We start from the raw sequence: 13,344 nt of genomic DNA on the forward strand, positions 1-13,344 counted from the left end.
TCCAACGCAAAGTCTTTTCAGAAATAAATCGTTAAATGTTAAAATCATTATTTATATTTTGATCTTTTGTGTCTCTTGTAAATATATGTTCGGACCCTTGTCAGATAGCTTCAGAGAGGCTGTCTGACAGCAAGTTTTATCGAGGACAGCTTGCTGACAGTGGTTTCATCGACAGTGTAAATTTTAATTAAAATAGGCCCTACACTAGTCAACAGCTAAATCGTATTATTTTTTCTCTGGACAAATTCAAAAATAAAATGTAATTCCAGCTAAACACTAAATTCGCCTACCTAGGAACAGCGGCGGCGCCAGCGGGTTCAATCAATCAATCAATCAATCAAAAACTTTATTTATTCTCGAAATTGCAAGTACAGTAACATATACATAAACAAGCACAATAAAACATTACAAAAGACTTGTTCGATCAATAAAATATTATAAACAGATCGTTTTTCAACAAGTTCGAGCGCGATAAGAATAATATAAAAGCATGCATAAAGTTAAAAGTTTTGCCTAAATTAATTAGGTTTAAAGTTTAAAAGTTTGTTAAAATTGAAAAAAAAAAATATAAAAAAAAAACGCATGTTAGAATTGAATAGTAGTAAATTGCATTATTATAATGATTGCATGAGACGACATTAATTAAGGCTTAGTATTAGTTAGCTTTTCTTTGACTTTTCTTTTGAATTGATTAAATGACATAAAGGGATTTATTTCATCTCTGTTTAAATTATTCCACAAAACAGGGCCCTTGTAAGATATGCTGTTTCTTTTGTATTCAGTATTCGGTTTTGGAACGTACATATTAAGGTTACCATGTCGAAAATTATAATTAGGTGTGTTGTACTGTATTAAATGTGATAAATAAAGTGGTACGCGATCTTTTAGAAGTTTCGATTTTTTATTGTTAATTTCAGTAATTTGAGTTCGTTCAGATAAATAGCTTTTAAGCCAGTTTATTGCGAATTTGCCAAGGCCGTACAATTTTAATTTTTGTAAAAGAATATTATGGTTTACTGTGTCGAATGCTTTTTTGAAATCTAAAAGGCATAATCCTACCATCTTACCTTCATCAATGCAACTGTGCCATTGTTCAGTGGCATTGATGAGTGCAGTGGACGTTGAGTATGACGGCCTAAAGCCTGATTGAGTGACATAAAGAAATTTATTTTCATTTAAATATGTGTAAAGTTGATCATGCGTGGCTTTTTCGATAATTTTTGATATTACAGGAAGGACTGATATGGGTCGATAATTGCCTGGATTTGAGGTGTCTCCTTCTTTGAATAGTGGGAGAACTTTAGCAATTTTCCAATTTCCTGGGAAGGAACACGTTGTAAAAGAATGATTGATTAAATATGCAATTATAGGAGATGCAATTTTAAGCATTATTGCGGGGATTTCATCATATCCCGTTGCCTTGTTCGTTGGAAGACTATTTAAGTAATTGGAAACAAACTCAATTGAGATGTGTTGGAAATCAAAGGTTTTAACTGTATATTTTTCATAGTCTTCAGAATAGTCAATTGTTCCATGACTTACAGACTCTTCAAATTATTTCGCGAGAGTCGGACCAATTTCAGAAAAAATATTTATTGATTGCATTAGCTATGTCATAATTAGTTGTATAAGTATTTCCATCATCTTTGATTTCCTTTATACATTGTTTACGCTTGTTGTTAGGAATGACATTTCTGATAGTCTTCCAAGTTTTTCTCATATCGTTATTACTTTCCATTATGCCATTTTTTACATGATCAACTTTATTTTTACGAATACATTTATTACATTCATTTCTACACTTTTTAAACTCATTCCAAATAGTTTAGTCTTTAGTTTTATTATACTGAGCCTTTAATTTATCACGCTTACGCATCAAGACAATATTGTCGTCAGTGAGCCATGGTGCTGCTGTTTTGCGTACCCTTCGTTTTTTTAGAGGAGCGTTTTTGTTAATTATACTCACAAAAATGTTTTCAAAACGTTTTGCGCTATCACTAACCTCACCATTGGTTAATATAATATTCCAGTCAACTGATGAGAGGTCAGATAGAAAAGTGCTTTCATTGAATTTTTTAAAACATCTTGTAGTTTTATATCGGTGTTTTTGAGGGTTTCCTTTATTATTATTATTTCTATTATTCATATTTCTATATTTTGTTTTTTTACCCAAAATAACATACGTCATTGAATGATTGCTCATTCCAACATGAATGACACCACTATCTGACATCTTTACTGGATTACTAAGTACCATAATGTCAATTAATACATGTATACATTAAGCATTATTTCAGTGAATTTGGTATTATATTAAATCATTAAAAGCAGGCCTGACTAGGCATTAAAACTTAATGTATACAACGAAGCCTTGAAAGAAATTAAAGTTATTGTGTTCTGGTTTAACATAATGGTTCGCTTATTCATTTTATGGATACTGTTTCTGTTTAGCAGGCCAGCATACTCCCATGTTTCGCAAGTCGTCCTGCATACTCCAATTTCAACGCTATCATTATTTGAAGTATTTTAAGCCATTACTGCTTTTATGATTTGTGTAATAAACTTGTCCATAGGCGTAGATCCCGGGGGATGGGGGATATATCTCCCAATATTTGACAAGGCGGGGGGGGGGGGATGGTCCATTGTATCACCCCCCCCCCCAATATTTTGACTATNGATAAAATGGAGCTTTACACACTTCAAAAGACTGTCACAGAAATAATTTGCACTGTCTTATGCGCTTACAAAGATGAAAATTAGCATAATGTATTAATGTTGATAACAAAATTATTTTATCTGGTAGCAATCTAAGCTCTTCTTTCCTTAGATGTTAGATGTGCTTGCAAAGAGAGCCACATTTCACACTGAAGGGTGTGACGACATCAGTAATGTTATATCAATTCCAAGAATGTTTAAGGTTATATCGGTTGACACATCTAGATGTGTATAAGAGACAGCTCTTGTATGTGGGTAATCCATTTCCATTTGACATTATGTCCGACCTCCGTTATATATTTACAAAGTAGTTTTTGCCATCTACTATCATCCATATTTTTTAGCCTATTGAAATAATTCATTCTAAATCTGTTTTATGTGCGAACAATAGATTCCCATCCTAAATCACCAAGAAGAGCTTCTTTTGCTACATTTCTTGGAGCCTTTAGTATCCAATTCTCGATTATATAATAACACATTTCGTATTGTATATTTGTAATACGTCGTATCATTTTAAAGTATATTGTACATTTATATTTTTCCTTGCAGTAAAGTCACACTCTTGTATCCTGTCTTTGTTTGTATCTTAATTTGTACCAATTTAAAAAATTGCCTTTTGTTTTATTTATTAGTCTCTTATGAGTGTGGGATTCGAACTTTGAAATGAACGTCTGGATGTAAAATATTCATCCTGTGCGCTATATCTGTATGGTAATTGGTTGGGCACGTCAGGTTTGAATGCTGGAATCCATAAGTTAACAATAGTACGTTAGTGCCATAGAATGGTAAACCGAGTTAAGGTAGATGTATATTTTGTTCAGTAATGCATTTGTTTGATCATGTAATGAATTGGTATTAGTATAGTATTTACCAATAATTATATAATCCAAAAATATATATGTTGATATTAATAATTATATTTGTTATAGCCGATGAAGTTGTGATAATGTATAGACTATTGCATTGTTCGTGGTGTGGCACCGGACGCCAACCCGGTACTTCTGAGTCAAGGTTTGGGGCTGTCACAACTTTTATATTAAATACAAACCTAACTAAACAATGGTAAAAACTATCCCCCGCCGGACACCATCCTGGTACTTCTGAGTCCAAGTTTCGTGGCTGGGATTAAATGTTAAAAGTATAGACCAAGAAAATATAAAAGGAAATGAATTGTGATAATCAGAAAAAGTGTTAAATTTTGAATAAATTAAGAGATTGACATTCTTGAATTGTGATTGTGATTTTGTTCCAAACTTTTGCTCCAGAGATTTTTAAAGAGCCATTCATTACAGAGCAATTTGAAATGGGGGGGGGGGGGGAGATAACATTAAGCGAGTGAGCGTATCTCGTAGAATATCCATGTCGGTTAACACCCATTTCTAGATCATTGCATAGGCGGGAAGGCGCAACACCATTTATACATTTGTACATTAAACATGCAAGGGTGTAATACGTTCATCAAAAAAGTTTCCAATTATTTTACTTCATAAGATTAATTCCACGAAAATTTATAAAATCTAAATTATTTTTAACTATTCTCTATAGCAGCTCGTTTTGTAGCCTTAATAGAATGTTTTTGTTAGACGTACCGGTAGTTCCCCACACTGAGATTGAATAGTCCATACAGGGTTGTATTGTACTTATATAAAGAATATTTAGAAAAGATTCATTTAGTGTTTCTGCCAATTTATTTAGGATGTTAATTTTTTACCCAATAGTTTTATTTAATTTTCGAATATGGTCATTCCAGGTAAGGTTTACATCAATTTCAAAAGTCCTAAATAACGGATGTTTTTTTTTTTACATCATCAATGGTTTCATTATCAACATGAATATTCAAAGAGGAAAGAGGGCGAACATTTCTATTTTTAATTAACATAAGTTTGGTTTTGCTAGAATTTACAAGTAATTTATTAAATTTATACCAATTTTCGACATTATTCATTATTGATTGTAATTTGATATTGATATTTTCTACTGATTTGTCAGTAGTGTAGATGTCGACATCATCCGCATATATGCTACATGATCTTGGAGATACATATTGTGGAAGGTCATTAATAGATAATGAAAATAAGATCGGTCATAACACACTACATTGTGGGATGCCAATTTCAACATTTGCTTTTTCAGATAATTTATTATGACATTTGACTACTTGTTTGCGCTGTGAAAGCTAACTTTTAAACCATTTGATTTCAGTGTCTTTAATGCCATAATTTTGGAATTTAGTTAGGAGAAGAGTCAGTGGCGTTTAAAAATATTTTTCATTGGGGGGATAATTGGCGTGTTAGCCAGTGTCGTAAAAGGCGCGGGTGGGGAGGGGGTGGTGGGGGCAGGTGGAAAAACTGCCCCTCCCCTGACGGTTTTTACCGGGCTGACCAAGTCGTCGTACTGGGCTGGGTAATAAGAGGAGAGACGGAGGGAAATAGAAAGAAGAGTAAAAGAAAAGGAAAGAAAAGAGAAGAGAAAAAGAATAAAAAGGAAGATATCATAATGACCAGACTCACAACACCCATGCAAACCCTTCTCCACTTCAAAAACTGTCATAACCCCTTTGATCTATGCTGCCCGATGGCGTAACCACTGGGGGACAAGGAGAAAATATCTATCTTTTAAAAATCTTCCCCACCCCTTTATAAATGCCCTTTCATCCCCTGAAAGTGCCTAAAAACCTCAAATTTCGCGCGCATTTCTTGTTAACATGGCCCAATTTCCTCTAAAAATTTAGGGAGTTTTGATCAATTCCAACAAAATTAGAATTAAAAACACCGAGGGACAAGGGTAAAATATCCATCTTTCGAAAATCTTTCTCCACCCCTTGACAAATTCATCCTCTGAAAGTGCCTAAAATTCTCAAATTCTTTGCGCGCATTTCTCGTTACGGTGGGCCAATTTCCTCTGTAAATTGCACATTTTAGGGAGTTTTCATCAATTCCGATGAAATTGAAATTAAAAACACAAAAATATTTTGCGCGCTTGGCGCGCATTTTTAAGGGCTTTTTTAGTTTTATCGGATCCTTTTAAGTTATTTAAACACATAATAGTCACAAACTCAAGAAAGACAAATTTAAGATAGATCATTTTAACCTAAAAGAAGGGCCTCAATGTGTATAGATGGTGAAAGAATATGTTTGTAATAAATAAAAACCATGATGAAAATGCTTATATTTAGTTTCAAACACACGTGTGTGGCCTATATTATAATTAAGATAAGCTCTATGTCGTATTGTTTTCTATATGGGGAGTGGGGTGGGGTGGGTATGGTAAATTACTAACCGGGAAATGAGGATTGTATGTTATTATTAATATTATTATTATTATTATTATTATTATTATTATTATTATTATTATTATTATTATTATTGTTATTATTATGTTGTAATGATGTTGTTTGTACTGTTCTTTAATTTTATTAAAGAGGGCCCCTGAACATCAGTTAACCTACTGGGCTAAACTAGAAGGGTTACCCTCTTTGAAGATGGTTGAAATAAAAAATTAAAAAAATATATACCCACTCTGACCCAAGACCCCTGTTACGCGCCTGGTGTTAGCGCCAATGTGTGCCCTTGTTTGGACAGGAGATGTACCCCTCTCTGAAACTGGAAACCTTGTTTTTGCAAAATAAATTGATGCAATTTGCTATTATAGGCCTAATCAATAAATTCCTCATCAACCGATATAACCTTAAACATTCTTCGAATTGACATAACATTACTGATGTCGTACACACCCTTCAGTGTGAAATGTGGCTCTCTTTGCAAGCACATCTAACATCTAAGGAAAGAAGAGTTTAGATTGGTACCAGATAAAATAATTTTGTTATCAACATTAATACATTATGCTAATTTTCATCTTTGTAAGCGCATAAGACAGTGCAAATTATTTCTGTGACAGTCTTTTGAAGTGTGTAAAGTTCCATTTTATCCCATACATAGTCAAAATATTGGGGGGGGGGGATGATACAATGGACCATCACCCCTTGTCAAATATTGGGGGAATATATCCCCCATTCCCCCGGGATCCACGCCTATGAGAAGAGTATGATCAATGGAGTCAAAGCATTCAGATATGTCGAGAAAAAAGTTTCCATCCATTTATCTATAACTCGATGAAGGCAAGTGATGGTGGTGGTATTTTCTGAAGGCATATTGATCTACACTTATGAGATCATTTTCGTTTAGATAGTTAACTAATTGTTTTTGTATTTCTCTTTCAACAATTTTTGAAATATGGCAAACCACGGAGATGGGTTTATAGTTAGTCATTGTCTGCTTACAATAAACGAAGTCGAACCGTTCTGCAGTCGTTTTTGTGTCCTTGTTTTGAGAGTGATGACTAGCAGCGCGCGACAATAGTACTAAAATATTTAAAAAAGATGAACATGTGTTTATTATTATAGGCCTGTATTTAATATGTTTAGCAGAATCTTGTATTGAATGATTAATATTGAAATTAGGTCTGCATGCATGCATAGCTATAAATAACGACTTTCCATGTTGACTTCCAAGTCCTCCACAAAACAAAACATTTGTCGAAGAAACATCAATCACACCACAAATGAATTGTCGGCGAATTTCGGTGTCGGTGAATGTTCTTTCGATCAACTGTCTGTCGGCCAAACGTCCGTCGGCAAACTGGCATTCGGCTAAATGTCCTAGTACCGATGAATTCTAGGCTGTTTATACCTAGCACTACGACGCGCGCAGTCACTATTTCTTTAAACCTCCAGCACCTTCGCACCTTCATTCATTTTAGTCTGTATTTGATTTTACTATTTCGGATAGTAATTTTCTGGTAAGATTACAAAAAATGGAGGCGTACGCCCCTTGCCCTTCTAAATCCGCCACTTAACAAATCAAATTAGGGGACCAATGCCGCCACGGGATTGCAACTTGCAAGACTGAACGTGGACGCGAGGATACCTATACATTTTTGTATATTTGTTTATTTTTTATGTATATTTGTTTATTTTTTTTATATTAAAAGTTTACCTAGCATTGAAGGCTTATCATTCTTGAAAGAGACATTGGTTATACCCCGCCACACAATCTCATGAATATTTACCAACTGGGCCAGATAAGTACTCTTGTCATACTGTACTTTGTAACCTCTAAATTTTGCCGTGACAACTTAAAGTGGTCTTTATCTATTAATGGTTCAAATATCGTTACATTTACATTACGAGAAAAAAAAAATTGATAGTTGCCACCTTTGAAATGCACAAATGTGAAAGTCACAGATGAACAATTTGGATCGAAGTTCTAATGTCTGTCCAACGCAAGTACAAACAAATTACTAACTTTTAAATTCAACATAAATATTTATTTCTTCTAAAATAATTGGACTTCTTTTAACAATAAACAATACAAATAATACAGAGATTATAACATGGATCACTCAATTAGCAACATATAACACTTTATCACGGTTTTACCATCTGTGTAAATTCACGAAGGCCTAGGCTTATACAGTTTCGTGCGTCCAATGCACACTGCGCCCCATGGTAAGCTTAATAATATTGCTCGTCTCATGAACCTCACAGAATTGGTTGGCTATATGGGTTGACTCAATCGTATGGTGATAAATTTGAGTGATTCGAATTCTCGCGCTACTCATTTTATATGACTGGCTGGCAACGGATTAATTTACGCATAATTATATGCAAATTTATCAACAATGCAACAACCTTTTCTCATGGACTATGGACTTTTATTCGGTAAGTGGAGTAGCATACTATTTAAATATTAAGGCAATACGCATCTGGTAGGATAAAATATGAGGCTCTAATGTGACAACTGTATATTTTTGTACTTAGCATTACTTTAGCATTGGTCGCTATGTACCGGTACTTCATTTCCAATAGAAAGCTCGTTGTGTCGACGATCATCGCTGGAACATGCTTTTACGTAAGTGTGTGCTGTTGTAGGCCCACTAACTTCTTAAATTTTGCTCAGACGACAATTTGGCATTGACCTAGTCTTAATATGTAATGATTCTGCAATCTGCGCACTTATTTTCGTAGCGATTTTCCGCACAAATGTTAGCTAATGTTTTTCATCCGCGCAATTAAAATTATTTATAATATGGGCGTTCGCCCAAACTTGAACATTGCCATTATTGAGATTATTTTTTCCCGTGTACAGGATTCTAAGGACTACATGTTAGTTATCTCATTGATAACGCAATGATACTAATTCTGGGATGTCTGTGTCATGTTCATAAAGCCATAGGATTGATGTTGGTGACTCCAATGCCGGTTGCGATTTTGCTTACAATAAGCTGCGCTACGAGACTTATGCTACGATATCATACGTTTTTTTTTTTGTTTTTTTTTTTTGCTAGGTTATTTACAATGTTATATAATTATTTTCTTGAATGTTATTTCATTTTCTCTACAAAACGCAAAATTTCTTACGCTGGCACTGATATGATTTTGAAAAAAAATTGCTCGCGGTTTCCCCATCTATAACATTTAGAATTTGCCGAGGGATTCGAACTCACAACCTTTCGCCATTTAAAAATCATATTTTTAGAGTGAGCCTTCTAGCGTCTCCTGAAAGGCCCGCTGGCATTATTTTTCCCATACAGTTAAGGCAGAAATTATAGAGGGCGCTATTTAAGGTCAGGTAAGTGAACTGATAAACATGAATATGCATGCATGACTTCCCCCTCCTGAAAGCGGTGTTCGAGCTGCTTGTGGATGAAAGGCATATAAAGTCTACTACGTCGTACAGTATGCCAGTATCTCTTGATAGAGACAGTTTAGTCGACACAGTGAAAATTCATGGACTATTGTAATTATAATATCCCTATGCAGACAAGTATGATAGTATAAAAAGCTGCGTTGTTGAATCTGTTTATTGGTGATGGTGGTCTGCATTTAGCGGATCACCTCTTGTTATTACCAGGATTTTTTGGTAATCCGCAGTTAGCGAAACACCTTGATGTTATTGTCAGGATTATTTTTTTTTTAATTCTTCTTGCTTTCTTTCCATTTTTGTTAGTATGATATCTTAAAATTGCTATGTGGTATTAACATGAAAATGTCCACAAGCTTTTGAATGTGATCAGCCATGCGTGACGTCATCTACGTCATCAATTTTGCGTTTTTTAATGACACGCTCGTCAAAATCACTTTTTGACTAAATTAAAGCACGTTTCATGCCATTTTCAGCATTTAAATTTTTTTATTCAAAAAAAAAAAAAAAAAAAAAAAAAAAAAAAAAAAAAATCATTTTTTTTTTTTACATATTTTGGGTTCCTGACACTTTATTCACAAATTTCCAATAACAATGCCGTGCGCGCATCATACATACAAATACGTGCGCGCTTTTGTGTCGACATATATTGAAAATATATCTAAGTAACAACTCCCTGCATAGATATATAGCAAGCAGATATACTATAAAAACAATTGAACATTGAATAGCTCATTTAAAACGATCAAAAACAGATGGACATAAACTATTAGTTTTACTGATTTACATGCATTTCTACAAAAAATAACTGTATCCGAAGTAATTCGTTGTCTCCGAGCATTTCTAAACGTTTATATCCTTCAGAATTAGTACTAATGAGAATAAAATTGCCACAACGCTTGCCATTATTGGCCTATACTCAAATTGCCAGATTCAGTATGCTTTTTTATACTTTCAAAAACCATGCTGTACATAAATGTGCATAGTCATAGGGATATTAATTACAATACATAGTCCATTAATTTTCACACTGTCTTGACTACCAAGGCCTAGTACTTGGTAGAGTAGAGATGCTGTCTCACTAAGCGTTCGTCTACGCTAAGCATTGCAGCTTACTCGACACCATTAGACACTGCTTTTGTGAGGGGGGAGGTCAGGTATGCAGCTAGGAACTCATTAGTAAACTAGAGCAGTCACTCCGTAAATGTATACCTCTGCCCTGTATGCCGGGATAAATAAACAAAAACTTTGTTTTGTGTATGAGCAATTCCATTATTTTGTTTTATACTTGAGGGTAAGCTTAGTTCAAGAGAGCAAAATTGAATTTCCGTGATTTTAAATACAGTTTCCCCTTGAAATTGTGTTTATTTGACAAAAACTCAAAAACTGTGCCTGTTCTTTAATAGCAGTTGGGTGTAGTGTTAAAAGATTATATTTCCCCTCGTTTTACAAAAAGTGCCCCTTTAACAACGGTTAACCCAAATGAGGAGTTCTACTATAATATGTAGGACTATAGAAAAACATACACCTATATACATTATAATATACATGAATTGTAATGATAATTTTTTTTCCCTTATGAATTAATCATTTAGTTCTTGCAGATCTCATTCTGGGCTTATACTTTTGAAGACTATAAACCAATCGGGATACTGTACAATTTAGTGAAGGTAAAATTAAGAGACGTCAATGGTGTTTAAACCCGACTCACTGACTCTCAAAAAGACCACTAACCAGTAAAAGTATTTACTTCTAATTGTGATACACAAGAAAATACACTGGCCTTTCCGTAATGCCAATCAAACTTAACTGACTAATCAGTGGAGGTGGGGGAAGAAAAAAGTATATGTATTTTTAATAATAGACTTTAAAATCGAGTAAATAAACCTATGAAACCAAAATTTAAATTTATATAGCGAACATTTCTACAACATACATCGTAATCAGCGGCGCTTTACATGGTCTGTCCCTGGTCATTGGATCCATATGCTAAGTGTTGCTGCTGTATTCAGCGCAAGAGCAAGGAACCCCACCAGGTACCCATATATACTCCTGGGTGGAGAGTAAGCAATGCAGATAAAGTGCCTTGCTCAAGGACACAAAGCGGAATGCACAGCAAGGGATTGAAACCCCGACCTCGAGGTTGAGAAACCAAACCTTTCACGCAATTAAATAAATCTATGAAACCCCTAATTAGTAGTTTCTGGGGCTTCCCCCTGGACCACTTCAGATGAATATTGAGCGCCCGACCACAACCACTAATTTTCTCGTCGGAAAGTTCGCTTCCCTGTCGGGGACATCGGACCCCTTTGGGCAAATCCTGGCGCCACCCCTGGTACAGAAACTTTCTAATTTTTATATTTTTTATGCAAATTGTTGTCTTTATAAACTTGGTTTTCAAGTTAAATATTAACGAATTGTAGCCTAATTTAACATGAATTTTACGTCAAATCAAAATGAAATCAAACATATTTATTTTCTTCTTTCTTATATTAGAACCATAAAATATAACAAAATAATTGTACTTTTCTACGTAATGTGAAAATGAGTTCAAATTAATTTTAATAGGCCACAGTGTTAGTTACGTGAATTAAGGCCTGTGTGCGTGAGCTTCACTATAAAAATAAGCTGATTCATTATTAGTATATCATTTTGTTTTTACTTTCTTTCAAGAACTCTACAACATTCACAACGAATATACGCACTTTAAGCAACAGTAACTATAAGCCTTCACGTGATTATACAGACAATTGTACTGAATGGACAAATAAAGATTACAACAGAAGTTTAACAGTACGACTACATTGCTATGAATTTAATAAAAGGAGAGAAGGAATCTTAAATATACAAAAAGAGGAGAGCGAAGTATTTTTTGTTTCTTATATTAATCAATCATTACAATATGGAAGAGATATATGCGTGAGGCTTGATTCTTACGTTTTGAACGGTACAACTGTAAAGCCAACGAACGGAGGAGATTTCTTTTTTGCGATTTCCAACAGTATACGCGTTGGAAAAGAGAATTTCAGCACGGCCGGAAAGGTAATTGACCATTTAAATGGTTCCTACTCTTTTTATTTTGCGGCCGCATGGTCAGGTCCTACAAACATCTCTATCTTAAGGGTCCACTCTTCTGAAGCAGTTGAATGGATCAGGGAGATAATGTGGAAAGTAAAAAGGAGAGTATTCTGGACAGGGATTTACAAATGTCAACAGAATCACAAAGAGGAATCACTCTGTTATGTTGATAGACAAAACACTAACAATGCCAATTCTAGTAAGTTGTGTTTGTATCGTAATGTAGAAGCGCTTGGTAAAACAACATTAACTTGTCAAAAACCAGCAATATGTAACTGTAGCCAGTTGTCATCACACAAAGCAGCTCAGAAAAAAATCCTCGAAAGAGCACAGTCTTTTCTGAAGAACAGAATGAACCTCTTTAAAGGGTAAGTTTTTTGTTGTTTTTTTTTTTTGGTATTCCTACTTAAATCCCTTTATTTTCGCGCGTCCTTTTCTTGATGCCTTCAAATAATGTTCAAAGCAAATCTCCTAGCTAAAAATATTTCGTTATTAGAAGGTTATACTAATGTTACAGGGTTGAAAACGTTATATTTAGAACTATAAATACGTACTTACAACGTAATTTCACTACTAAATAACGTTTGAACGTTGCTTCAACTTTGTGTGAAGATTGTTGGGTGACATACCTACCACAACGTCCGAGAACGTTACAATGAAGTGTTTTGTTTGCTTTGTTGTAGAGGGTCACGATAGCTAGTATTCCACTTATATTCTCTCAAAGGTTTCCTGGAAATTCATCAGTTGTAAATGATAAAAACTATCATCTCATATTATGCCATCTCATATTATGTTTGTTCACTCTCGCAGGTTGAAAACTCTGCTGGTTATAATTATTTGCAACACGTCC

The 13,344-nt window shown here is 34.4% G+C and overlaps 1 protein-coding gene across 6 annotated transcripts in view; it reads left to right on the plus strand.

Annotated features, from left to right (window-relative positions):
• The first annotated feature begins 3,294 nt into the window (after positions 1–3,294).
• Positions 3,295–13,344, plus strand: part of LOC117105841 (NXPE family member 3-like) — a 12,645-nt gene continuing 2,595 nt past the window's right edge. The window contains exons 1-4 of one of the 6 annotated variants that reach the window (XM_033247145.1): positions 3,295–3,515; positions 8,534–8,624; positions 11,012–11,086; positions 12,090–12,862. In XM_033247145.1, coding sequence (XP_033103036.1) covers positions 8,556–8,624; positions 11,012–11,086; positions 12,090–12,862 — 917 coding nt within the window. In that variant the 5' untranslated portion in view covers positions 3,295–3,515; positions 8,534–8,555. Of the gene's footprint in view, positions 3,516–8,279; positions 8,435–8,472; positions 8,625–11,011; positions 11,087–12,089; positions 12,863–13,344 lie in introns of those variants that run through there. The other 5 variants (XM_033247143.1, XM_033247144.1, XM_033247148.1 and 2 more) reach the window with 5 other exon arrangements.

The sequence above is a fragment of the Anneissia japonica genome, unplaced genomic scaffold (assembly GCF_011630105.1).
Source record: "Anneissia japonica isolate Jap-2015-1 unplaced genomic scaffold, ASM1163010v1 scaffold287754_len4335492_cov202, whole genome shotgun sequence".
NCBI lineage: Eukaryota > Metazoa > Echinodermata > Crinoidea > Comatulida > Comatulidae > Anneissia > Anneissia japonica.